At 38.7% G+C, this 27,338-nt stretch overlaps 1 protein-coding gene across 3 annotated transcripts in view; it reads left to right on the top strand.

The window, feature by feature from the left end:
- Window positions 1-27,338, top strand: part of CFH (complement factor H) — a 92,472-nt gene that overhangs the window by 18,936 nt on the left and 46,198 nt on the right. For 2 of the 3 annotated variants that reach the window (XM_032217433.1, XM_032217434.1), the window contains exons 5-19: window positions 726-920; window positions 2,803-2,973; window positions 4,431-4,601; window positions 5,185-5,373; window positions 6,234-6,416; window positions 8,465-8,650; window positions 9,452-9,628; window positions 12,561-12,734; window positions 15,328-15,510; window positions 16,397-16,576; window positions 17,663-17,821; window positions 21,624-21,794; window positions 22,323-22,499; window positions 23,982-24,158; window positions 25,317-25,493. In XM_032217433.1, coding sequence (XP_032073324.1) covers window positions 726-920; window positions 2,803-2,973; window positions 4,431-4,601; window positions 5,185-5,373; window positions 6,234-6,416; window positions 8,465-8,650; window positions 9,452-9,628; window positions 12,561-12,734; window positions 15,328-15,510; window positions 16,397-16,576; window positions 17,663-17,821; window positions 21,624-21,794; window positions 22,323-22,499; window positions 23,982-24,158; window positions 25,317-25,493 — 2,670 coding nt within the window. The remainder of the gene's footprint in view (window positions 1-725; window positions 921-2,802; window positions 2,974-4,430; window positions 4,602-5,184; window positions 5,374-6,233; window positions 6,417-8,464; window positions 8,651-9,451; window positions 9,629-12,560; window positions 12,735-15,327; window positions 15,511-16,396; window positions 16,577-17,662; window positions 17,822-21,623; window positions 21,795-22,322; window positions 22,500-23,981; window positions 24,159-25,316; window positions 25,494-27,338) is intronic. The other variant, XM_032217435.1, reaches the window with a different exon arrangement.

Raw genomic sequence — 27,338 nt, forward strand, 5'->3', positions numbered from 1 at the left:
ACCTCATCTTATCCAAACCATTAAACTCCTGAAGGGTAAAAGACAGTTATGGCATCTCACCCCTTTATCTTCAATTTTTACTCCTCTATTTATTCATTTGTTATGTCATTCAGCCCACATTTAATTAGCTTACATAAATATCCACTTTGTGAAAATATACAGAGTATATACAAAATGTATATACTGTATGTGCAAAATATACTACAGAGAATATTTTCAAAATTTGAAGCCACAAAAAGCTTGATAATTTTTGCCTTAACTTATCTTTTAGTGCATTTTTCTTTAAGGTGCCTCAGTATTAGCTTTGGGTATGTGAGTGGGAAATTATTTCTTTGCTTATGTCTTTATTGGTTAAGTATATTTTACATAAACATTGTTACAATTTCTGCAATAATGTAATGCACTTCGTGGTAATCTATTTTCCATTATTTGCTCAATTATCCAATGTGATAGACTAAAAGATTTATAGGCTGATTGAGAATATGTCCACTTGTCTACTTTTAATAGATTTGTATTTCTTAATGATCACAGTAAGATCATTGGTAAAATGACTGTGTTTTTGTTTCATTAAAAAAACATTAAATCTGCCATTTTGCTGGAAACTATAGTGTGCAGATCACTAGATTTATGGGTGGTGATGTGTTTCATTTCATTCCTTGCTCCTTTTTCCTAAGTCTGAAACATTTCTTAATTAGCTTTATATCACAATATTACTTTATTTGCAGTCAACAAATGTCCTCCAATAGCACCAGGAAGCAATATGAGGATTCTTCAGGGTGCAAAATATCAAATGAATGAAGATTATTTATCTGGTGATCTAGTGATATTTGGATGTATTGCAAACTTCAAAATAAAAGGATCTAATAAAATTACTTGTACAGCTAACGGCACTTGGAGTGCAACTGTTCCGGAATGTGTAGGTGAGTGAGGGGAAGTTAAGCGAAGTCTGAGTTGGAGTGATTAGGACACTCCTTTGTCATGGCTGGATCACTCTTTGGTTGGCTTAGAGTTCTTTGAGCTGCTCCTCACTTCAGAAAGATTGGACCCATTTGGTCTGCCTCGGACAACTGATAAACCCCTATTGGTTCTAAATGGAACTTTCTAAGGGAAATGGGAGACCTAGAGGACCACTGGAGGACAAGAAGAAGGGAAGCCAAGTGAGTGTGAGTTTTAGAGCTATTACTAAGACCCATTCAATGGTGGGATTCAGATTTTTTTATACTACCGGTTCTGTGGGCGTGGCTTGGTGGGCGTGAAATAGCTTGGTGGCTGTGGTGGGCATGGCAGGGGAAGGATACTGTAAAATCCCCATTCCCTCCTGATCAGCTGTGACTTGGGAGGCCGAGAATAGATGGGGGCAGGACCAGTCAGAGGTGGTATTTACCAGTTCTCCGAATTACTCAAAATTTCCGCTACCGGTTCTCCAGAACTGGTCAGAACCTGCTGAATAGCACCTCTGGACCTATCTCATGATAATAGGAACAGTGAAGTATCCATAGTATTCTGTCCTTATTGCACCTACCGTATTTTACCGTATAAGACGCACCAGAGTATAAGATGCACAAAGATTTCGAAGGGGCAAATTTAAAAGAAAGTTTTTGCACTTTGCAATCCTCAAAAAAATGCCTTTTTTCCCCCAAAAAGGGCATGAATAGCCTTTAGGAGGCTTGTGGAGTGCTCCTAGGGCCTGCGGATGGGGGAGGAGAGAATTGAGCAAAAAATGGCCCATTTCTCACTAATTTCTGCCCTCCCCAGCCCCAAGGAGCACCCTGAAAGCCTCCTAAAGCCTCTGCATGGTCATTTGGTGATGGGGCAGGGTTTGGGGAGGCAAACCCAGGTTTTCCTAAGTATTGCGAGGAATATGCTAGGCATATGTTGGATAAATTATTTGTTTTTACTCTACATTCTAACCTTGAGAGAAGCCCCACGGAACGAATTGACACTTAGTCTGGTTTCATTGTGCGGGAGAAGTTTAAATCCTGACCATTAGCTTGGCCATCAGTCTAATACATCCAGGTCCCCCCTGGTAGGCTAAGGCCTCCTGTCAGGTGAGATGTGGTTGGGTTCTGGCAGTAGTAAATTATAACTTGGGAAAGAGGATGGTCCTTCCTTCACTTAATGAGCCAGCAGTGTAGTCTTTCCTCAAGAAGCCGCTACTAGCTGGACAAATATTGTCTACTATTGTCCCCACCTGCCCTTCCTGGGAAAGGTTATTAAGAACAAACAGTTGCTTCAGAGAAATGTGGAGGAAGTTCTGGACTTTCTCAGTTGGATTTTAGAGCTGAATGCAGAATTAAAATGGAATTGATCATACCTGTGGTGAGAATGGGATGCATCCATCCTTTCTCGCCTTTGTCTTTTAATGGCCTTTAATCAGGGTAACCTTCTGGGCTGGCTTCCGGGATTGGATTGGGTAGCCCTGTCTTGCACGAGTTCTCCTCCTTTCTCTGGGACAGTTTTAGTCAGCATTCATGGAAGGAGACGTCCGGCTGTGCAGGGAGCCTCAGCGCTCAGCCCCCTCCCCACTTCTCTTTAATATTAAGACGAAGAGATTGGTTGAGGCTGAAGGCATTTCACGTGATTGTGAAATAGTAGGTTTATTATTGTTCATCCCAGCGAGTATGAAAACGGTCACTTTTTCAACCCCTTGGTACCTGAATCCTATTACGATGAAAAATGAGATTAAAATTGCAAAGATATCTCTTTATTCTGTAATCTTTTTAGAAATACGGCATATTTTTAATTCAAGTGAATAAAGAGGTTATTAATGAAAAAAACCCTTTTGTTTATATTTTATGGTAGAAATAAAATGTGGGGCAGACCATATTGAAAATGGAAACGTATTATTTCCAAAGCTCACCTATAAGGAAGGTGAGAGGATACGATTCTCCTGTAATGAAGGATACACATATGTGGACAGACAAGAGGCCTCATGTACTGAGAACGGATGGAGTACATTGCTTCAATGTAAAGGTCTGTATATGCTTCTAATGGTCACGGTTGTTTTGAAATCTTATACACTTTTTATTCCTCTTGCTATGCATGCCCGGAATTGCAGCTCCAATCAATCTGATCTGATGAAAAACCTTGTGGTAAAATAGTATGTTTTTATTTGATTTCATTTTTATCAGACATAGAGAGAACAAGAATAACAAGCATTGTCTTAGAAGACTCACCCTTCCTTTTTTTAACAAGTGAAAGAAAATTTTGCCTCCATTTTCTTCTAGCTCTATGGATTATTTACACCATACTGAATTGATTTCCTAAACTAGCTATAGTTAGTTTTAAAGGGATAATTCAAAAGGAGCTACTAAGTCTATAATTTCAACGTTTTAATAATCCTTGATTAATTAAAAACTCAGGGTTCATGGTTTCCTGGAACGTGTGGATCCAAATGGCATATTATACTTCCTTTAATCTTAATTGATCTGACTTAGAAATGTCTTCAAAGAAGGACCTTATTTTTCTGACGATCATCTGAGGCAAACATTTACTTCTGTCTGCAATCTTTCATAAGTAATATGGCTCAGCAAGAAATGTGGGGCCAAAGAGGCATGAATGTTCCATGTATCTTTTCTTGGACAGAGGAACATAATTCATCAAGCTCATTTCTGTCTAACACACAAAGTGTAGAAAAAGGAATGGTTTCTTTTAGGGAGAATTTGGGTGATAGTCCCGCAAGGGAGCAACTCAATCTATTTTCAAGATATGTGCAAAGGGCAGAATTGATCCAGAAATCAGTTGACTATCTTTGTTTCAGAGAGAAATCACCTTATGACTTCAGTATTGGTGGTGCTTACATTTGGGTCCTAATTACGCTCTCTTTCCCTTCCCTGAGAATTGTGAAATCACATTAAGTCAAGCAGCAAAGTAAGAACAGAGCAGCGGCTTTAGGGTAGGGTTCTCCAATGGGGTCAGGATTAATCCCCAGGGTCAAGGGTTGATAAATGGCTGTTTAAATAACTGGATGATAAATGATGAAAAGTAATTTGCAGTCAACTAATCTTTCTTCACCTCCTCATTGGCATCCTTCAGTCTCGAAAGACTGTGGTATCATGCTCTGGAAAGAGCTCCTAAAAGAGCATCTGGTGTGGCTAAAAGGGCCAATTCGAGAGTGGCAATCCCTTCCACACTGAGGGCATTCCGTCCCCTGCCCAGCCCCCCAATTTCACTGGTTCCGGGACTGACTCTTTGGCTCGGCCAGCCAAACAAGCGTCTCTTCGAATTGGAGAAGGCCATGCTGCGTCTTTAGCCTCCAAGCTGAACGATCAGAGGACAAGGTTTCCCAGCTGTTAATGTCCATTCCCTTTAAACCCCTCCTTCAGATATCCTTGTGTCGCAGCTGTGGTCTTCACCTATGGGAAAGATAAATGTTCCTGTTCAATGGTGTTAAAGATTGACCACCTATTTTTATTCGTATTCCTCCATAGAAATTCAGTGTTTCCCTCCAGTGGTGGCAAATGGCCGCTTTGAACCTAGACAAACTCAATATATGTACAATAATGAAATTGAGACAATATGTGATGAAGGGTTTGTCCCTGGAGGCCCAAAGCTTTCCAAATGCATTGCAAGAGGATGGGATCCTCCTCCTGCCTGTATACGTAAGTAACTTTGTCTATGGAATTTCTCTCTAGAGCAGAATTGCTTCGTTGTTTATGAATAATGTTCTTATAGTTATGATAGTTGAGGTGAGAAAAAGTTTCATCAAAAGCAATACCCGTATGCATCAGCTGAACCTCTTCCTAGGAAGGGATTTGCTGGCTACATACCATTCTGCTATAATTATTCACCACAACTCATCACTAGTTAGTAGTGGCAAAACATTTGAAAAGCAAAGAGAGACACTTTTAAACTCGAGTGCAGGAGAACATAAGCAAACAGCTAATCGTGAGAGACAGATCGGGTGCGGAGAAGCTTAGAGGTTTAATTTTAGAAATCTTAGTGATGCTAGGCCCAAGATTACTGAGGAGAAACCAATTATGCAGGAAACCGTCGCTCATTATCACTCTCTGTTCTCCCTTTAGATCCAAGGCCGAAATCCAGATCAGGTTCTGATATTATTGCACTAGAACAAACAGTAACATTTAATAACAGGTTCATCTCTGATGAGCACAGCAAATGAACTGATAGAGTACTCTGAATTTGGGGGATGCCTTATTTTTTTTCTCTCTCTCTTTTCTTCAGGAAAGGGCTGTGATTTTGTCCCTGTAGAAAATGGAGGAATGGAAACTTATAATCAAAAATATCCAAAACGGGAAGGAGAACAAGTTTGGTTTCAATGTAATAATGGTTTTCTTTCTAAAAGCAAACAGCAAACTTGGCAAACAGTGAGATGCACCAATTCCCGCTTTGAACCAGAACCGAAGTGTTTCAGTAAGTAATTCTTTCCCCTTTGCCAAATCCAGACAAACCAGGCCGGGGAGATGCTATCCTGACCTTCTTTAACCTTAAAGAAGTATCGTTCTACAGAGATCTCAGCCGTTCTTGGGTCGTTCTGCCTGCTGGGATGATGCTTCCACTGCTGTCTCTTCTCAAGGGACCCTAAAGGTTGTTCTGGAGCCTACAGTTTGCAAAGGAATGTGTACTAAAACTTTACAGGTTTAAATCTGAGTCTTTTATAAAATATAAACCGAAAAATAGGGTTCTTCCTCATCAGCTTCCTCCTCTCTTCACACCTTGCCATCTCTGTGAATTAGATATCATGCGTATGTGAGATAGGAAAACCCAATTTTATGCTCACAGTTCAAAAGACAAGTCTGGTTCACAATTCGAAAGTTTTTATTGCAAAGAAATTGAAGAAGGGGTTGCAAGCGCGGCCTGCCAGAATTCCTCCCCTTGGCTTGAATACTAGGAGCGCAAAGACAGATTTCAATTAATACAATTTATACGTTTCTCCTCATCATACAGGACGCTTAAGCCCTCCCCATTTCCTTTGAAGTTATTCCACATTTCAGCCTGACTTTTCCTGCAGCCCCTTTTTCCCTCTCTCTGCTTCTTTTGCTGTTTAGGCGTCGGATCTTCATCATCCCCCCATTTGGTGAGCTTGTCTGTCTTTCAAAGTCAAAGGAATTTTACAATCAAGAAAAACAGCACCAAGAGTCTCACACCTCTGTGTTACATTTTACACTTTATATGAAAGAGTAACTTGTTATTTATTTATTTCCTCCACATAGTATGATTTGCCTCCCAAGAACCATCAATGATGAAACCAAGTTCCTCTTTTTTGCTCTTAGAAAGGTGTGATCCTTCTCAACGGTTTTATCATGGTCGCTTCCCTTATAACAACAGGAACATTTACATAGAAGGTGACAACATTACATTTGCTTGTGATACGGGATATTCTCCTGCAAACCAGCAATCAACAGTCACTTGCACAAAAACAGGGTGGTCGCCTGCTCCAAATTGTATCCTGCCACGTAAGTTTTAGGAATGTCAGCTAAAATTGCCTGACCTGAAATTGTTTACCATGCTACCATGCTGTATATGTGCACATACATATACATGCGCACGCACACACACCCATGTGTGTGTGTGTGTGTGTGTGTATGTATATATATATATATATATATATATATATATATATATATATATATATATACACACACATATACATATACATATACATACATACATATACATACATACATATATGTATATGTATATGTATATGTATATGTATATGTATATATGGATTTATTAATGGGAATTTGTGATAATTTAGCAGCAGAGATGACAAGGGATTCATATTTCCACAAGGAATTGTCCTGTGACTGGGGGTTAAAGGTATGTATAGGTGTTTATGTTCATGCGTATAGTTGCGCCTATGCGCCTATCATTTATTTATTAAACTTAATGCCTTCTACTAGTTAGGTCTATTGAATATTTGCAATAAAAAGATAACTTTTCATTTGAAGAAAAATATTTCAGATGAAGTTTGTTAACAGTTAAAAATTGTTTTCATTATATTTATTATTTTTGAAGAGAGAGTGATGTGTTTTGAAGTGCAAAGAGGATTTAGGGTTGTCTCCAATGAAGATCTGAGGCCCAGCATCAATTGTATTGGGCAGTATGCAAGTATAAAATAAACGAATAGATAAATGGCAATTATTAAGGAACTAAAATAAAGAAAAGGGTGTAAGCATCAAAATTGCATGATAATACCTTTTAATATATATTTTGCAACTAAAACAATTCACTAAACTCTAATACATTTTAAAAACTTCAGAGTGTGTGTGTGTGTGTGTGTGTGTGTGTGTGTGTGCGTGCGTGTGCCTAAAAAGTATTAGGTCTGTGCCCCAAATACTTTCATAATTGTACAATGCTACAGAACTCTTAAAATATGACAATCCCCTAAATGTTGTCAGTGAAGTTGTATTGTGTCTAAAGGTTGAATCATGGCAACTGTTAATCTGAGCCATCTAGTTGCTCATTCAAGCAACTTCATTAATCAAAGCAAAATTAGTTAGGCAGAAAGAGACGTTGTAATGTAACAACTTCAGGGGTTTCTCCATAAAATGCATTGCAATATGTCGGTGAAGACTCATCCATCCAGGCCAAAGGTGTCTAAAGGTTTGGCCTTGCTTTTTCCATTAGTAGTTTTAATCTTTAGACACTTTTGGCCTGGATGATTGAGTCTTCATTGGCAATGAAGCCGTACAAAGCATTCCACTAACTTACATAACTTGTTCTTCTACTCACACAAATGTTGCAATGTATCATGTTATTACCATTACTGTATGTGTTGCTATGCATAGCTGAAATATATCCTTATAGTTTTAGGGGTCAAAAACCCCTAAAATCCATATGTGGTTTGCTTCGAGATGTGGCACTGTAAACCCATCTAGAATAGAATGTAGTGCTGGAGTTTTCAAAACTCTCCTTGAACATTTCCATCTTTCCTGGATTCACCTACAATTTATTATTCTTCATTTATCCTTTCATAGCCATTTCAAAAGATCTTGCAGATTAATAAGTTTGGGTGCCAACAGCATCTTAAAAGGATTAAACTCCAAATCTCCTGATGTTGTCACCCATTAAACTCCAAAGGATTTGGACCAGAATATAGGACATTCAAAACACAAGTGAGAATCTTCAACCCATGAGCCACATGTAGGAATTCCAATATAGACTTAGGTCAGGCCACTAAAATATGGAGTAACATATAGCTTATATGGCAGTACGATTTATTTTATATAATTAAAGGGCAAATTAGATGCATTAAATTTCTATAAGAAAGACAGCCATGAAACTGTCTAATCAGATACATTAATTTCCCCACTCAATCTGCCTATGGATTTTCTAACATATTGTATACAGCTTTTCTTAGCAGTTTTTTAACCCATTTATTTATGATTTTGAAAGGATGCAATCTTCCCCTGGCTCCACTAGTTTCCCAGGTATTTAACAAAGAGTTCACATTTTATAAACAGAAGAATTCATATTTTATATTTCCTTTTTCCATTAGCAGTTGAACGCACCTGTAAGACGCTTCCTCTAGCCAATGGGTATTTTGAATCGGAGCAACGGATTTTTCAGATCAATGCTAAAGCAAAATATAGTTGTCATAATGGCTATACAACATCAAAAGGAGAGACAGAGGCAGAGACACAGTGCCTTACAGGTGGCTGGAGCCCAGAGCCAGAATGTATCAGTAAGTAAATACAATTCCATTAGAAGATAGATTGAAACTGACTGGCATAGACAAAGAGACGGAATCTTATTCAGTGAAGAATAGCCTGATACCATAACCATTTCTAAATGTATCTCTTCATAAAGTGTAACTGTAGACGCATAGTATAAAATTATTGTTTTTGTTCATGATTTGAAAAAATAATTTGCAACCTAAATATGTGTACACTTTTATTGTAAACATACAATTTGCATTTTATTTCCTATCCTCCCAAGATCTTCTGCCACAAATATCCTGTAGATGCAGACAGAAACATATATTATGGATTTTCCATTTACATAGAGAGTTATATATCCTTAAACTTGCAACAGGGCAAGAAAACCTGTTGAGCATCTACCATGTTCTCTACCCAAGATATAATGAGCACAAAATTCACTTCAGATCCAAAAGCAAAAACTGCTGAAAGACAGAAAGGGCTCACATACCAGCTGTCTGCAGTGTAGGTAGCCACAGCTATAGCAGAATCCTGAAAAACTATGTCTATGTGTTCAGATGTTAGAATCATGAAAGGGTCAGTGAAGCAGCCTACAAGACTAAATTGTCTAATGTGACCCACTAACCTGGTTAAAAAGCAACTAACCATCTTTGCCAAAATCACTAGTCTGAAGCAGTGAGAGCTTACTTATAGCAACTCATCATTTGCTTCGTGCAGGTGCCTATATCTAAGAGGTCATTCTTTGGTGAGAATTGTTGAGTTTACAATTTAGACTCATGAGAAAAGAACAGTGAGACATTAATAATATTCACTCTTTGATTCCACAGAGACCTGCTTAAAGCCACCTGAAGGTGATTTTATCTTCAACACAACTAAGCCTGTTTTCTTTCCTGGAGACAAACTTCACTATGAATGTAAAGAAGGGTTTCAAACCACTAAAAATACCACTGATGAAACTGTAGCATGCACTGAGAAAGGATGGGAATCTACTCCTAGTTGTGATCGTAAGTTAATGAAACACCAGTCTAATAATCCAGTTGTCTCAATCGGTTGATCAAGAATATTTTCCTGATGATTTCCGTAATGTATCATTTATATTTATGTAAACTTAAAAGTATTCTAATCCTAAATTATTTTCCACATATTGGCTTTTTAAATAGGAACTTAAAAAAGTAGAATAAATAAATAGTTTATTTAATTTTCTCCCATTTGTTCTTCCAATAATTTCTAAATATTAACTATAACCTTCTCAATAATAATCTATTTATTATATACTCACAGATGTTAAATAAATAACAAAAATAATGTAAATAATAAGAAGGATAACCATATCTCATTATAATCATCCATCCTTAGTTTATGTCTGGGAGAGTCAGCGAAGTTTAATGGTACCGGACTAAATGCAGGGAAATTAGTTTTAAGTCTTCCCCTCAATTCAGAAAGCAGCTGGGTGACCTTGGATCAATAGGCATCAGGCTGTAAGAGAAGCTGACTGAAAAATAAAATTCATCATCACATTGTGCATCGACAACTTTACTGTGTGACTAGGCAAACACAGTGGAAAAACAAGCAACACTAGGAAAAATGCAAAGAAGGAAGATACTACCGATTACACGGCCTAATTTAATGATTTTAGGCATTGCCAAAACATGTTGGATTGAAACATAGTCTGATTTAATAGCTGATAAATAGACTAATTTACCCATTTCTTTTCTATGCAATTGAATCCAATGTCCAAGATATCATTTTTATTGAACAATGAAAAGTTTACTATTGAAATATTGTTAAAGCAGCTCTTTATTGTTTAGATAAAATGGGGGTCTCAAATTCCTTATTTGACCTAATCTACTTGATATTGATATTTATTTTGATGGATATATATGTACAAATCAAAACGATTTATTGAGCAATATTTCTAAAGATTGTTAGTTCTTGTAAGACTTAATAATCACAATAATTAGGTGCTGCTAAAGGTGAAAATGTTGAATTGTGGCAGTTTCAAAATGGTCCCACTTCTGGAATGGCATCACACAGTCCCCCATTTATAGGGAGTCCAAGGGGCAGAGCAGCTGGCCCTATTTCTGAAACACAAGATCACCTGAAGCAGTGTGCAATCACTTCCTCAACCACCTTTCCAAAACAAGTTTAAATACTGGACTAAAGTTGTCCAGTATTAAGCAGTGACTAGGGATATCCTACAGGCTCCTTGAATGAGCCAGAAGGGGCATGGATCTATGGAGAAGGTGGCTGAACTCCCATTCCTAAGTACCTGGTCCAAAGAAGACTTGTTCCCAGGCATCTGCTCCGGACCTGCAACAAGGCTGGCATCTAACTGTCAACTTATCTGAGCATTTTTTTTCCTAACAGATTCTGAGAAAATTTCTCTGTATGCTCCTACAAAACCTTTATTCAAAAGCATTTGTGTCACCCTAGACAGGGCCACGGAGCAACTATCAGTGCAAGGAGTAGGGGTATAGAAGCACTGAAGCTTCATCATCCTAACTGCCACACGATAGACCTTAACAGAGGCTCTGACCCATATTTGGTCAGGTTTATCCTCTGCTGAGTGCCAGCAATACTCTCGACATCTCTTCTGTCCGTTCATCTCTCTCAGCTTTTTCATAAACCATGGGAAATGGCAGGATTCCTGAGAGGAGAGGTTGCATGGTTGCTCTCTGATACAATTCCTCAGCCCCACTCTTCTTCCAACCAGTGACAATTGGTATGCAAGATGACGTTTTGCAAAGCTCCCCACTCACAGTTGCCACTTGCTCTTCAAAGAGGAGCCATGTGTGCAAGAAGTATAAACTGAACCGAAGCGGAGAAGTGCAATTCCACTCAGAGTCACGGCTGATAAGGGCAATCACCCATAGCCACTTGGTCTTGTTTAGGTTTGATCTAAAGTCTGTTCTTCCCCATTCAGACCCTCACAGCCATCTGGATATTGTGACAGAACTGTGACGGATTCACTTGAACCACTAGGGACAGAAATGTGCAACTAGGTATAATTGAAATAGGATAATACTGCACAGGAATTGGTGAATGACCTCCCCCAACAACTTCATACAGATGCTTAGAAAGGGGTGGGGCTAAGCCTTTAGTCACAAAGCAAGAGGTACATACTACACTGCTCCACCCTACGTTTACTGGAAATGGCAGGATTCCTGAGAGGAGAGGTTGCATGATTGCTCTCTGATACAATTCCTCAGCCTCAGTCTTCTTCCAACCAGTGACCAAGTCTTTGAATGGACCGTAAAGTAGATCAGCAGGAACAACCATTCAGCTCCCCTGAAATTTATGTACCCATCATCTAAGACAGACCAATCTAATGGATCCACAGAGGCACTAGAGAATCACATAGTAATCAGGGCGTGATCTAAGATACTGGAAGCTCTCCCAATTCCAGGTCACACAGCCAATACTCCAAAGGAAACCAGATCTGGAGTATGATCATTATCCCATGTTGGGCTCTGGATGATCTGAGATAAGTCCATGACCATCAAGATGGGGCATGAACTCCTGAGTCATCTGACCCCACTCCTAGAGAAGGCAAACTGAAGTCCTCTGAAGTCTGGGGAACCACACTTTCATCCTAGAAATGGAATGAAGGAGCTCAGGTACGGCGGTTATTTTACAGCAGGAACTACAGCAACAATCCCAGTTAATCCCTGGAGTGCAATTTAATGCGCAGGCTCTCATATTTGATGACCTGTAGAGTAGGGCCCTCAAAAGCCATAAGGGATTCCCGGATGACAATCCCCACCACTTCACTCCAGTATAATACCGGGAATCTCCGAGGAATATATAGTAGAACTCATATTGCACTTAAGGAATATAAAATCAGGTTGGTTTTATATATAAACATAAGTGTCTCAAACTTTCTGGCAAGCAGTTTCTTTCTGAAATAACATTCTATTTTATTCAATATTTGTATAGCCATAACATGTGATGCTCCATTTTTGGAAAATGGCAGAATTGATCCAAGAGAGGACACTTTTTATCATGGAATGGTGGTACATTTTGATTGTAACGAAGGATTCACAAGAGTTGGCCCTGAATCTGCACAATGTTATCAGTTTGGATGGTCTCCACAGCTTCCAATATGTAAAGGTAAAAATGGGCAATTTAAGAATTATTACTGTATTTGAGGTGAGAAGTGGGAAAAGAAAATGTTTATATGAATAGTAATATTAATTATTTTTCACGTTTTTTAAAAACATTTTAGAGGAAATGGGATTATTTCTTTTTCATTATATTAATAGGACTTTTGAATATACTTTTAACATAACCAAGCACAAAATGAAATTAGATAGCAGAATTAGAAATCTATTGTAATATTATAGTGACCACTACACAAAACCAGAAATGTATATTGCAAAAGGAAAGAAATGGCAATTCTCCTGTACTGACAAGTAACAGCTGTATTTGAAGTCCAGTTCTTTATTGTAATCATTAAACAACATACAATTTTTTTTATTGAAGTTTATAAAAGATTACAATTGCAACAGTAAAAATACAAACTAAACAAAAGAAAAATAGAAAGTGCAGAAAAGAATGAAAAAAGGAAACAGAGATAGAACAGAAAAAAATATTAAGAATATCATAAAGGAAAAAATGTATAAAGAAATAACAAAATAACAGAGTTGGAAGGGAACATGGAGGTTTTTCGTATAACCCCCTGCTCAAAAAGAAAGAAAAGATCAACAAATAATAAAAGCATTCCATTAACCCCTTCTAAGAAAATAAAATGGTGGGAAGAAGCTTGAGAAATCTGGTTCTCCTGACCCAAAGGCGGAAAGGAAAGATCGTAGCTGCTTTTATGAAGGAGTTTAAGGTGGGGATAAATTTTGCATTGGGGGGAAATTGTTTCAAAAAGGCCGGTGCACCCCTCAGAAGAGCAGGCAACCTGGGTGCCCTAAGATGACATTTTTCATTGAGGGAAATCAGGTCAATATATACACCTGGGAGCAGTTGGCCCTGCAAGTAGCCAATCCTATTCCATGTACAGCTGTGTAGATGGTAGCCATCACCTTCAATTGCACTTGGAAGCCTATTGGGAGCCACAACAGTTCACAGAGTCCATATGCCATAGGGGCAAAATGAGAGACGTACATAATTGCCCATATCACTGTATTCGGGACCAATGGATTTTCCTGAATGTTCATAGTCCCATGTACAGCACGTTGCAATAATTCAACCAGGAGGTGACTGAGGCATTAATGACTGTGAGATCTTCCCCTATCAAAACTAAAGAAGTTGACCTTGAAAGAGAGAGAGAGAGAAGAGCTGTTACTAAGTCAGTCTGGAAATAAAAATGGCAGAAGCCCAAATGAGGGGGCGCATGTACAAACACCAGTTTAATTCACATGACATATAAAAGGAGGAGGAGGGGAAAGACCTTCAAATATGCAGGTTTGATATATGCAATATTAATAATATTCATTTTAGCCTTCTATGATGTCTATTTCTTGCTCTGAGTCAGGATCAAGCACAATTGGTGTGCAAGATGACGTTTTGCAAAGCTCCCCACTCACAGTTGCCACTTGCTCTTCAAAGAGGAGCCATGTGTGCAAGAAGTATAAACTGAACCCAAGCGGAGAAGTGCAATTCCACTCAGAGTCACGGCTGATAAGGCCAATCACCCACAGCCACTTGATCTTGTTTAGGGTCGATCTAAAGTCTCTTCTTCCCCATTCGGACCCTCACAGCCATCCGGATATTGTGACAGAACTGTGACGGATTCATTTGAACCACTAGGGACAGAAATGTGCAACTAGGTATAATTGAAATCGGATAATTCTGCACAGGAATTGGTGAATGACCTCCCCCAACAACTTCATACAGATGTTTAGAGAGGGATGGGGCTCACAAAGCAAGAGGTACATACTACACTGCTCCACCCTACATTTACTGGAACCGGCCTGGAGTAAGAAGAAACATCTCAATAAGTGCCCCACTTCCCAAGTTCCTGAATTAGTCCGGAACGTTACTTTGATTGATGGTGTCAAAGGTTCCTTTTCTTTCAGCCATGGGTGACTCAACACCAAAAGCTACTTATTTCTGAATTTTCTTCAGTATTTAATGTGAAGGAGAAAGTTACCTTTGCTCTGATATTTAGCCAGCTGGCCCTCTTGGGATTCCTTCTAGGCATTTAAGATAAATGCTTGACCATGTTCAGCATGACTTGTCTTAAAATGGAGCACTTGGTTCTAAATGTAACTTTCCTCTACTTTCTAATACTTTCGTTCATTGTTCCCCTGTTGGTTAGCACCAAGTCAGAATGGTTGATGCTTTTCTAACTTTTACATGCTTTGAAGAAGAAAATTATTGAAAACTCACATGTAGACTTTGCTGAAGAACTTTCTAGCTATTGCTACAACTTCACGTGTCTTTGTAAGATTTGCAAACTTCATCCAATATCTTTTTGCATCTTTTTGAGGGGAAGGGAAGAAATAAGTAACAGATAACAATAGTAGACACAAAAATCGACTTATTTTAAAAGTTATTTCTAATATATACTCTTGGACACTTGATCTATTTTGACATTTTTAACAAACATTATCTATTACTCTTCTTCTACTGTTTTGTTCCTGTGGTTGTTTTAATTGTTGCAATAGATATAACAACAACAATAATATTTAAGCATATCTACTTGGGACTTGAGTAAACACTCAAAATAAAAGTGATATTCTCTTTTTTCTAGAAAATGTTACATCTTGTCCAGTATCACCCATCATTTCCCATGGCAAAATTACTGGTGAACCTAAGCCAATATACCAGCATGGTGATCTATTGGAAGTTCAGTGTGATATCTCATTTGCCGTATATGGATCAAAAATCATAGAGTGTGTGGATGGTGAATGGGCACCCTTACCATCATGCATAAGTAAGCAGCAACTGCCTGAAAGATGTGTTCACAAGAAGAAATATAAACAGACAGACTTGTAAATGTAATACCGTCATTTCTTGAGCTTATGTGGGGGTGGGGGTGGCGGAGGAGGGAGTGTTCCATGGTGTGAAAATTGGAATCTTCCTTCAAAACAGATTCCAATACATTATTAGAAGAGAATGGAAGGGATGAAATTACTTTCCAGTCTTTAAGTAACACAATCGTAGAGGAATTCAAGTATTCTGATTTATTCTAATCATCTCATGAGTCATGAATATATTCCTGTGCTTAGTTCTAATACTTGAGCCTTTGTTCCTTGCAACAGGAAGTAGAAATTGAGAGTTGTCTTTCTCTTTGTAGCATTTCCATGGCTCCATCAGAACAAATGGTAGAGCCAGACATTGCTAGAGGTAGCATGATATTCGGAAAATTTGGGACAAAGTATTGGAAACAAAATGAATGTAGCCAATTCACCAATTCAGGTTAAAAATACCATCTCAGGTTTTGAGACTTCAATGTTGAAAATTAAATAATAACTTGACAAAAATTGCAGCAAATAATTCAAATAATTAGCAAAAAATATAGTTAAGTCATAGTAATATAGTACAATTTGAGAGTTAGCAGTAGAATGTGGATGTTCACACAGATTTGCCTCCTTCATTTGACCAGAACTTTCTGTCAGAGATATTAAAGGCCTCTAACAAAAAATAATAACAAAATAAAAGCTGTCCATAATGTTTTATTTTTATTGATTGATAGATAGATAGATAATGGAGCTACAGTGGGTATATGAAACAAAGGGGCAAATTGTTAGAAGAAGCTAAATTATTAATACCTTTATGTAATAATACCTTTTTTGCTTCCTTACTTCTGCTTTCAACAGAGGAATCAAAAACATGTAGACGACCTCCACCAATTAAAAATGGACAATTGGTCAATGCTAAGTCATCCCCATACAGGCATGGTGAAACCGTGAAATACACATGCAGAAAACATTCTGTCCTTACTGGGACCAACCCAGCTAAGTGTCTTCATGGGCAGTGGGAAGTACCTTCATGTCTGGGTAAGCCAGAGAGTTATGGGTAAATCTACAGAAATGAATTCTAGGCCTGTCTGGGAATACGTCAGTATTTATTATTGACATGATTGCTCAGAAGATTCAGTGGGATAACAATGGGAGTTTCTGCTAGGAGGCAAAGGTCATATTGAATTGGTTTATGCCAGTGTGGTTCACAGGTATTTTTCATGTTTAAAGGGGCTTTTCACAGGGCCCATGAAAAAGGAAGATTTTAGTGCTTTTGAAAATGATTCAGTCCCAGATATAATCCTGGTGGGATTATGACTCTACCCTTAGACAAGACAAACCAAATGCATAGGTGTAGGTGGCTCAACAGCGGTAACTTTAAGAGGGATCTAGGCAATCACTTAAATATGAGCCAGCAGTGTTCGGCAGCTACCAAAAAAGCCAATGAAGAATGATTAAGAAAGGATGTTGAGACTCTAAAAAGGATGTAGAAAAGAGTAACAAAAATGATTAGGGGGCTGGAGGCTAAAACATGGGATGAACGGAGGCAGGAACTTGGCAAGTCTAATCTAACCAAGAGACGGACTAGGAGTGACATGACAGCAGTGTCCCAATATTTGAGGGTCGCAGAGAAGTGGAGTCAAGCTATAGCTTTTTTTTTTTAATTGAATGGTTTTCAAGACAGTCTGCCATAGATTAAGATTCCTACGTTCCTCACCATAGGGGAGATCTATAACTGGTAGCCTTGAAATTCAGAGAGGGACCAGAAAGGCAAGGGATAAGCTTGTTCAGGTTTATTGATTTATTGGTTGGTTTGTTTATCAATCCAACCTGCATGTTGCCCACCTCATTAAAGGCAGCTCTCTGCCTCATCTGCCTGCAGTTTAATTTGAGGAGCACATCCAATCTAAAATCCTACATAGGAGAGGAGAAAGAGATGCTTATAATCTGTCAGTCAGAGTAGTAACAGATGAATAAACCAAATACTGATAGGCTATATTTTGATAGATGTACTTGGAATATGAAGCCAGGTAATCTAGAAGAAGAAGAATGGAGTATATAAATAAAGAGAAGAATAATTGATTTATTATATAAATACTTATGTAACAATATTTGAATTCTTAGTTAATCCTCGAGATTGTACACGTCCACAGACTGATGCAGTCTTTCAACCAACTACAAACCAGTTTCAGACCAACCAGTTTGCAAACTACCGCTGTGGTTCCAAAGTGCATCAAACAAATTGTGTTAATGGATTATGGTTTCCTGAGCCACGGTGTAAAGGTATCGTTTGCATGCTATGTACCAGTTTATCGTTTCTTCAATAGGATGACGTTAATCATATCTAAAAAATAAAAGTGGGGCACAGCTGAGGACTTCCTACATAACATTTTTCTGATGGCTCACAGTTTCTTCTGAAAAGCCCCCTTATGATCCCAGGAGCTGTGCATGCTTTGTCTAACCTGATGCTGCAGCGAGACAGTCTGAATGTATCCATTTCAAAAGAAGAGATCATTTTGCCATGTAGGAAAAATCCTTCTCTATAATCCAAGGATCAAAGGAAATACAGCATTAGCCTTAAAATCAGTTGGTCTCTTCCTTAGCAGCTGTTTCGTTTCCTTCACAGCTGCCTCTCCACCTCTGTTGTGACACACAGATTACTAGCCTGCATTGGACAGCATACTTTTGCCGCCCTTTTCCCATTAGGGCAAATTCAGTGATAAAATTTCATTTGTCCCAGTACAAAGGCTCTTTGCTTTGAGTCTTTTGTGTCTTAAGCAACCTAAGTGAATTTACACAGCACAAAAGCATGCAAATGTAGTACAGAATTCATCTTTGACTTTTGGTACTTCCCTGGAGACATCCATACAGGTTTCCTGACATAGTAAAAAAAAAAAAATCACTGAGATTATTAGTTGCAGAATTTCTGCTGCTTAAGAGGACCATTGGATCATTATATTGCTCCTAGTTAATTCCAAAAAGATCTTCATTAAGGAGAAATTATTCCATTTTTTTCTATTTATGTATACATATATTGTTGGAAAAAAATACATACAGTATATTCTGTCCTTCCATAAATCTTTCCAAGTCAGTTAATTTACAATAAATGTAAAAAAAACACCTATACATTGATAAGGTATATTGAAATAAAATGTAACTATTTTAATATTCAGGTTACAAGGTGTGTGTTCGTTCCTTTCTAATATTGTGGGAATCTGGGAGGCATCCTAATTACATTTGCATTAATTAAATCTTACTTTTGTTGAGTTTGTAGATAAGTAAACATTGTACTGAATGGATAAACTTTGCCTGGATTAGATGAATGATTTCAACTGGTTACCTGTCCTTATGCTAATTGGTGGCCTTTCCTCTTATTATACAATATCAGCTTGTCCAGATTAATCTAATGTATGATCAAACCTGCAAACTACTTTTATATATTCCAAAGAGCAATTCAGTTAAATTTCACTAATGTATAAATGTCATAATGAGCCGAGGTGGCGCAGTGGTTAGGGTGCAGTACTGCAGGCCACTTTAGCTGACTGTTATCTGCAGTTCAGTGGTTCTAATCTCACCGGCTCAAGGTTGACTCAGCCTTCCATCCTTCCGAGGTGGGTGAAATGAGGACCCAGACTGTGGGGGCGATGTGCTGACTCTGTAAACCGCTTAGAGAGGGCTGAAAGCCCTATGAAGCGGCATATAAGTCTAACTGCTATTGCTATTGCTATCACAATGAAGCTCCTTCTGCTTCATCAAATGTGGCCTTAAAGTGAAAGGATCTTACAACAGTGGGTGGCATACAAATTTTATTAAATTGAAATTAAATTGAAATTGAAAATATTGTTTATATTGTAATTACCAGGGTTCCCCCAAAATACAACCTACCCCGAAAACAAGCCCTAGCCCGATTTTCATGACTGTGCCTAATATAACCCCTACCCCTCCCAAAATAAGCCCTAGTTGAGCCCTGCTCACCATCTGGTTGTACAAGGTGGGGCAAGGTGGGGCATGTGTAAAAAGCAAGCTAGGGTGGGGTTGGGGGTGGAGCTGCCCCACATACCCCACCGCCACTTACCCTAGGAGCACCAAAGCCGAGCCCCCCATGCCCCAACAACCGTCACCACCGCCTAACTTCTTCAGAGGCCGTTTGTGGCTGCTCGTGGCTGGATGCCATGGGGTGCATCATGTTAGTGCTGCCAGTCATGGCAGGACACTGCAAGGCTTGTTGTGCTTGTGCTGCTGTGGCCCACATCGCACCACTGCTGCCACTCGCATGTGCAACGGAACTATGTGCCATGCAGCCTCCCTTCGCGAGCAGCAGCACCGGCATGACAAGCCATGCGGTGTCTGGCTGCAGGTGGCCACAGAAGTAGTCAGACAGCAGTGCAACAGGTGTCAGGGCATGGGAGCCTGGCTGCAGTAGTCCTACGTTAAGCGGGTAGGACATCCGCGCAAAATAAGACCTGGTGATTATTTTGGGGCCCAAAAGAAAATAAGACCAGGTCTTATTTTCAAGGAAACACAGTAGGTGTTGTTCTAACTGGGTTTGTAACTGTTTAATTGATTTTGATCTGATATGTCTTTTACTGTAGTTGTTTTATGAGTACCAGTGAGAGTTTCATGATTGTAATAAAGTTCCAGGGTGATCAACAGGGAACAAATAGCTCTTTTGTGAGAGTTTTCTGGTGAAATGTTTAAGGAAGAATTATGAGTACTAGATAACAGCAAAGGGTTAGAATTGGAAGAAACAGACATCATGAATTAAATTTCGGTCCTAAAACATTAGTTTGTGGAAAAACAGACTGGAGGAGATGAAGACAAATGTGGTAGCAGATAGCAGAAAAGAATGATTGAGAGAAAGACAGATAAAAGATTTGCTATGGTTGATAGGAAATGATAGTTATAGTTGTTGTTTTTTGTTGTTGTTATTGTTTGTTCCCTAGTTAGTCAATCCTGGCATTCTGTATCGTTATGGAAAGGGAAATCTATGTAGCAAGGACTGGAGGCCTAATCTGACCATGCCGTTAGGAGTTTAATCTTGGAGAAGATTTGTTGAGGCTGAAGTGATTAAGGGTTCTCAGTATGTAAGCAGCCACCCCACTGATAATGAGAGGCCGGCAAAGGAAGGAATAGCACTCAGGGCCTTTCACTGGCTCCCAATAGATTTCTAGATCAATTCTTGGTGTTGCTCTATGAAACTCATATAGTTTGGGACAGGTCTCCAATTGTAGTCAGCCAGTTTACAAGGACAAGATGCTTGTGGTACTCAACTTCCATGAAATAGCAGGAGGACTGAGATATAAAATCACTTTTTCTCAGTAGTAGCACCAAACCTCTGGAATAGCATTTTTCTTTAGGAAAATGTTCCAAACTGATCTCTTTCACAGAATATTTATGGACTAAGTGCATGTTCTTTACCTTAGATTTATTGTTTAAGGTACCATTTTAGTATCTAATTGCTATTTAACTTTGAAAGTGATTAATTTTTGGATGCTGTTAATTCTTACCATAAGTGTTTATCTGAAAAACATTGTCAAAAAAACCAAATGTCTCCTGAAACTTAATGCAAAGATTGACTGACAGGAGTAATGACAGAAGCCCGTAGATCTGCAGAATCTGATGGCTGTTGTACCCAAAACTAGTGCCCTGGGATCACTTGAGGACATCCGCAATCCAGAAAAATGAGAGCCACAAATTTCTCTAAGCCTCCGTTGCCAAAGAGAGAAGAATATCATAATCAAATGTACAAAAAACCTCTAAAAATCTAAAGACTATTTGAGATTATGGTATTTTATTTCTTTATTTGCCAGCTCTGCTGCACAGCCATTTACCACCTGGATGAAGCAAAATTCATCCTATAACTCAACTGAAAGCCTGATTTAAAATAAGCCCTGATAATTGTATCATACGAATATAATTAGAATTTCAATCTCGTTGTGATTATGGCATTCTCAATCACAGTAGACAAGAGCTTTGACCTAAAAGCCTCCTAAGAAAATACTTAAGGATTCATCTTCTTTGGGTGAAGTAGAAATGAGATAATGTTCATCTCTAATCCTAATCAAGTTCTAATTATTTCTTAAAGGAACCTGCCCTCCACCACCTCAGCTTCCCAATGCCATCAATGTAGCCGAGATGAGAATCTACTATAGCGAAGAAGAAATTAGCTTCAAGTGTCAAGAACATTTCCTTCTTCATGGCCCACAAAAGATAAAGTGTGACGATGGGAAATGGCAGACACCCCCTCGCTGCCTTGGTTTGTATGATCAGATTTGCCTTTATTCTAAAGAGAAAATAATATAAAGAGCTATTTGAACGAAGGGAGGGAGAACATTCAAAGCATGTTCTTATGGAATTCTTCACAGCCATTAATCCTCAGTGGTGTCTCTGTATACGTGCATGTGCTCTATTCCAAGGGACTAATCAGGTTCTTTGCACATTCTACATGTTGCCTTTGTCTTTCTCTTGAGAGTCAAATCAGGGTTGGTCCATGGATGCTAAAACTATTTCTCTGTCTTTCTGCTTTGACCTGTCTTTGTATATGGTGGCAGACATCTATGTGCTGTATAGGCTCTACCTGGCCCAATGTGAATCACGTGACCAAGAGGGAGGAGATTATGATGGAAGGGTTGGCAGCACCTCGAGTCTTTAACAACCACTTCTCCACTAGTGGTCGCTTTTTGCATTGAGATTTGTTTTTTGAGTCAGGTTTCATTGAAAGAGATTTGCTATACAGGTACAATAGAAATGTCTTTATGATATTTTATTTCTTTCATGTTTCTAGATTTACGATGTAAACCTCCTCCTGAAATTGAAAATGGTATAACAGTAATTGAAAACGTCGCAATGTTTCCTCCTGGTGAAATTGTGGAGTATCGTTGCTCGTTAGGTTTTGAAATTAGTCAGTTAAATACTGTAAAATGTGAAAATGGGAAATGGTCTGAGCTACCTGTTTGCAGAGGTAAGAAATAGTAGCTTTTTCTATTGAAATGCCAACAGTGCGTTTGAGTTCTAAATAAAGTTATACATGCATTTTTTTCATTCTTATGCTGATATTAGAAATGGGACAAGGAAGATGCATAAACGAGGAATTCAGAGTTTTTATATAAATATTGAAATTTCACAGGTATTAAAATGCCACATAGATGAACTCAAGCGTTCATCTCATTTGAAATACCATGTATACGTTCAGAACTGTTCTTGTCAGAGCAGGGTTCTGACTTCAAAATCTATCTATCTATCTATCTATCTATGCACATTTTGGCGTATTCAGGTCTTTTCCTGTGTAAGATTGTGAATATCTTGGTAACATTTTGACGAGGTCCCACTCGGCATCTTCAGGCTGATGCCTTCGGCTTCGTGCTTATGCGAGTAAAGCGTGATCAGAGCTGCCGTCTTTCTATAAATATTGGTGGGGGTGTGTGGAGTGCTGGCTTTGTTGCTATAAGCGGATTGGTTGGCTGTGTTGTAACATCTTGATTAGTTGATGGAGTTGATGTTTGCAGATTAGTTCGTTGTTTCGTAACATCCTGTGTGGCTGATGTACTGGCTGTGTGCCTATTGTTCTTTTGTGTTGTAATGACCTGGGTAATGGATGTGTGATGACATCCTGAGCTCTATTGTAGTGATACCCGAGTCCTGTCCTGCAACCTCCTTGGGTGTGTGTGTGTGTGTGGATGCATTGTAACCTCCTGAGTTCTGTGATGTAATGCCCTGAGCAGATGGCTGAGGTGTAACATCCTGGGCTTTGGTTTGGCTCCGAGTTTGCGGTCTGGCCATGTGTTCATGGTGTGTTTGCTTTGTGGGGCAGGGGTCAGAGGGGGGGGGTGCAGCAGTTGGTGATGCTGTCATGGTTTGGCTTCTGGATAGTGGCTGCATTTGGTCTATGGGATGGGTTTGGGTTTGAGTCTGGTGAGGGTGATTGGTGGTTGCGTCCTGTGTGTTCTGGGTCCGGTGTCGGTTTTCATGGCTGGGACTCGTTTGTTGACTAGGGCTGGTTTCCAGATGTCTGGTAGGTGGGAGGTATCGTCACGTTTATTCATGTTGTGGAGGTTTTTCTCTATTTCGATAGCTTCCATAATTATTCTTTTGTTGAAGTGTTCAGTTTTGCAGATTAATTTGGTTCTTTCAAAATCAATTTCATGTCCTGTTGCTTTAAGGAGCTAGAAGAGGGAGGAAGTTCTTGTGTTGCGTTGCGGTGCGTGCATTTATTGTCCTATTAGTTTGTCCAATGTCAGACAGGAGAATAAATGCACGCATCGCAGAACTCCTATGAAGGAATTCTTTGCAAAGGTTAGGGTAAACTGAATAGGGCTCTTGCATCTTAACTTTTTAAAACTGCTATTGATAATGATATGCTGGTTTTTTTTTAATATTTAAGGAAATATTGGCATAAATTGATTTGTACTGAAAGATGTCTTTTCAATTCCCCCCCCCCCCCCAGAAAAGTCATGTGGTCCAGCTCCAGGCATCCCCAATGCTTCACTGCAGCAAGAAAATAGAGAAGAATATGATTCTGGAACAATAATAAATTATACATGCAATCCTGGATTTGAGGCTAAAGAATCTGTTAAAAAAACATGCAGAAGAGGAGAATGGGTAGGAGCTTTCACTTGTAAAGGTACAATAATTTTATTTTTGAACTTCTCAAGGTAATTGTTTTTGAAACAACATTGTTTTTGTAAACGTTTTTTATTTTCTTTTACTACAAACCTTGAAAAGCGATGCTTAAAGGAAAGAGGCCAAACTTTCTGTCTCACTCTTTCAATCTATGCAGACTCAAACGGGCATTTGTTGCTCCAGAGAGTGAATGATTCTGTATGTTGTGTGGGCAAAGAAGACTAAATTAAATTAACCAATGGAAGCATTATTGGAACTGATCGACATGTGAACAATTTTGTGACTTTAGCTGGCCTAATGTTGACGATATATTTTGTCATAATTTATTTTTGACCTATGTTCTATCTCTCTAGAATCCTTCAGAAAATTGACGTTTTATACAGAGTATAAAAACCAAATATAACATCCTCAGTACAATCAACTGTAAAGATAGTAAAGGAACAGGACGGACCAGGCAACCTTTATATTAATCTCTTCTCCCTCATCCAGATCTGATGGTTTCCAAACACCATCAAAGGATACTGAGACCATCTCCCTCACAGCCCAGGGTAGAGGATCACAGTGGCATCCATTGCTTTGATGCTTCATGACAAATCAATTGGAAAAGGCCAGAATAGTTCATCATTCAGAGGTTCACTAGATAGCTTCTTTTCTACATGAAGTTCATGGAAGGATTCAAATTTCTTGCAGGATAATCCAGTTTTCCATACAACATTTCAGAATTGCTCTAATTCACAGTACCAGCTATGTATCAACGTCGTATTCTTATTTACCTTTTACAAACAAAATTAGGGAAGAGATTGCAAAGAGGTTCTCCCACCCTCCAAGTTAACAATCATCCTACAGAAGAAGTTTCAGAGAAAATTATTTACACAAACCCAACACTGCCATTAATCTGTCCAGATATCATGCCAGCATTGATTGAAAGCAACCGGGTTCATTTCCTCAAGATGAGTAGAAACTGTAGGAGGAAGAGGAGATCCTCTGCCTGTAGCCTCACACTCTCCTCACCTCAAAGGGGAGCAGCCCCCTTGTGTTCTCTGGGCTCTACGGCGCTTGTTGAGGGCTCTGGTTTCAAAAGTGGGAGCATGTTTTCAGACGTTTGCTTTAGGAAAAGTGCGTTTCATTTGAATGGGACCATTTTTTATTTCCATTTTAGATATAAGATGTTCTTCTCCCCCTGAAATTGAACATGCTCGGATTATGGGTGTAAGAAAGGCAAAGTATTTGACTGGGGACAAGATGAAGTATCAATGCAACCCAGGTTACGTTCTTCTTGGAAATTCTTTCATTACATGTTTGAAGGAAGGTTGGACAGAAATACCACGTTGTACAGGTATTATGTACAGATCTTCACTACGTAGAACTGAAGTTAGAATTGGAAATGAATCTGCTTTTACTTCGCCGGCTCTTTCATATTATTTTGAAAAAGTTCTGCCAGGCTTTTCCAATATTTTATTGCTAGAATTGTAAAATTTAAGGTCCCTGTGAAAGTAGAATATATTATCATTAACATTGCACCTCTTCTGAAAAATTTTGAATTTCTGCTCATATAAATCTATTCATTTTATAGCCAATTTTTTAAAATCTTATTTGGAAGAGTATGTGTCTTTTGGAGCACAAACATGAATTTCTATTGCACACTTAGCCTCTCCTTCTCAATCCTATGATGTCATAGAACATGAAACAGGTTATCATTTTTAAAATATCGTATGTATTGCATATATTATTCATGTTAACCTCTTCATTTGTTTTCACAGCGATAGTCATCATTCTACCAAGATTTGTAGATTGACCTATTTGCTTATTTTTTTTTCCATTTCTTAATCATTTGCATTCCCTTTTCCCTTTCAGATTTAACCATTTGAGGGTTTCCTACATTACTCCTCATTGCACCATTCACATGTCTAACTTTCCTTCAAACCATTTACATTCTCAGCCAACATTTATGGGACTTCACCCATAAATGAAATTATGTTCACATCCATGTCCCCAACCAACGCAGGCCTCCTTCTAAGCCTTCGTTCTACTTTGATAAAGGAATATATAATAATTATGCCACACTGGGCGTGTCTAACTTCTTGTTAACTGTCCCCTTGATAGTCATGCTGGCTTTATATCTCTCTAATACCTTTATTATCATGTTCAGCAATTAATTTTCAACTCCACACAAAACATTCCATAATTTCAAGTCTGTTCCTTTTATCATAAACTCCCTAAATCAAGAAGCATACAATAGAATTTATCTCTCACATCCAAACATTTCTTTATTTTAGGAAATTAAGAATGCCCTAATTATTGTCCAGCTCAAGGACAATAATATTAATAGTATATCCCTTCCCAGCATAAAATCCTGCTGCAGTTCCCCAATTTTGCTCACGGTCACATTTTGTAAGTTTTTGGACTTCTCTCCCATATGCATTCACAGGAACAATGAATGAAATAACCTCCCTGTAGCTTTTCACTCACCCTTCCTATCTTTCCTTTTCCATGGGAGCAATAGCACCTTCTTCCAATTTAAGTTGAAATATCCATGTGTAATAAGCTGCACAAATTTTCCACGATGTCATAATTCACTTGTTTTCCTCCAGGGTACCAAGGCCTACTCATATACTGTAACCACTTACCACTGAAAGCACGTTTTTCAATTTCTCCTAACGTAGCATAAAATTTGCCCACCCTTACCATTTTTCATCATTTGCTGCATTTTTGTGACTTACTAACATCATTCAGGTCCACACCTTTCAATTCCATCCCTCAACCTGTCCCTAATTATTTGCATTATAATTTATATAACGGGAAGGATGACATGGGTGATTATCTTCAGGGCCATCCGGAGAGTTTTGTGAAATACCCGATGGGAAAAGTTGCTTCTATCTATTCTCAGCAGGAGAGCAAACATAGACCAGGTCTATTAGAGATGCCCAGGGAGTGGGCTTACCCAGGTATCTGGGAACAGTTTGAGTTTCCGAAGAGAAGGTGTGGGAGGAGTAACCATTGGGTATTAACCTAATCTTGATTGCCTATTGGAGATTGAGGAAATCTTTGGAAGCCACACCTCCTGCTGGTCCGGTGGCTCGCCTCTTTAACCTCAATCTCGGCCTAATTGGAGCGATTTTCCTGCTCTCCTTTCCATCCGAGATTCAGGAGTTTTTTTTACTCTCAAGAAAAGCCTCAGCAA

This window comes from Thamnophis elegans, chromosome 5 (genome assembly GCF_009769535.1).
Source record: "Thamnophis elegans isolate rThaEle1 chromosome 5, rThaEle1.pri, whole genome shotgun sequence".
NCBI classification, from domain to species: domain Eukaryota; kingdom Metazoa; phylum Chordata; class Lepidosauria; order Squamata; family Colubridae; genus Thamnophis; species Thamnophis elegans.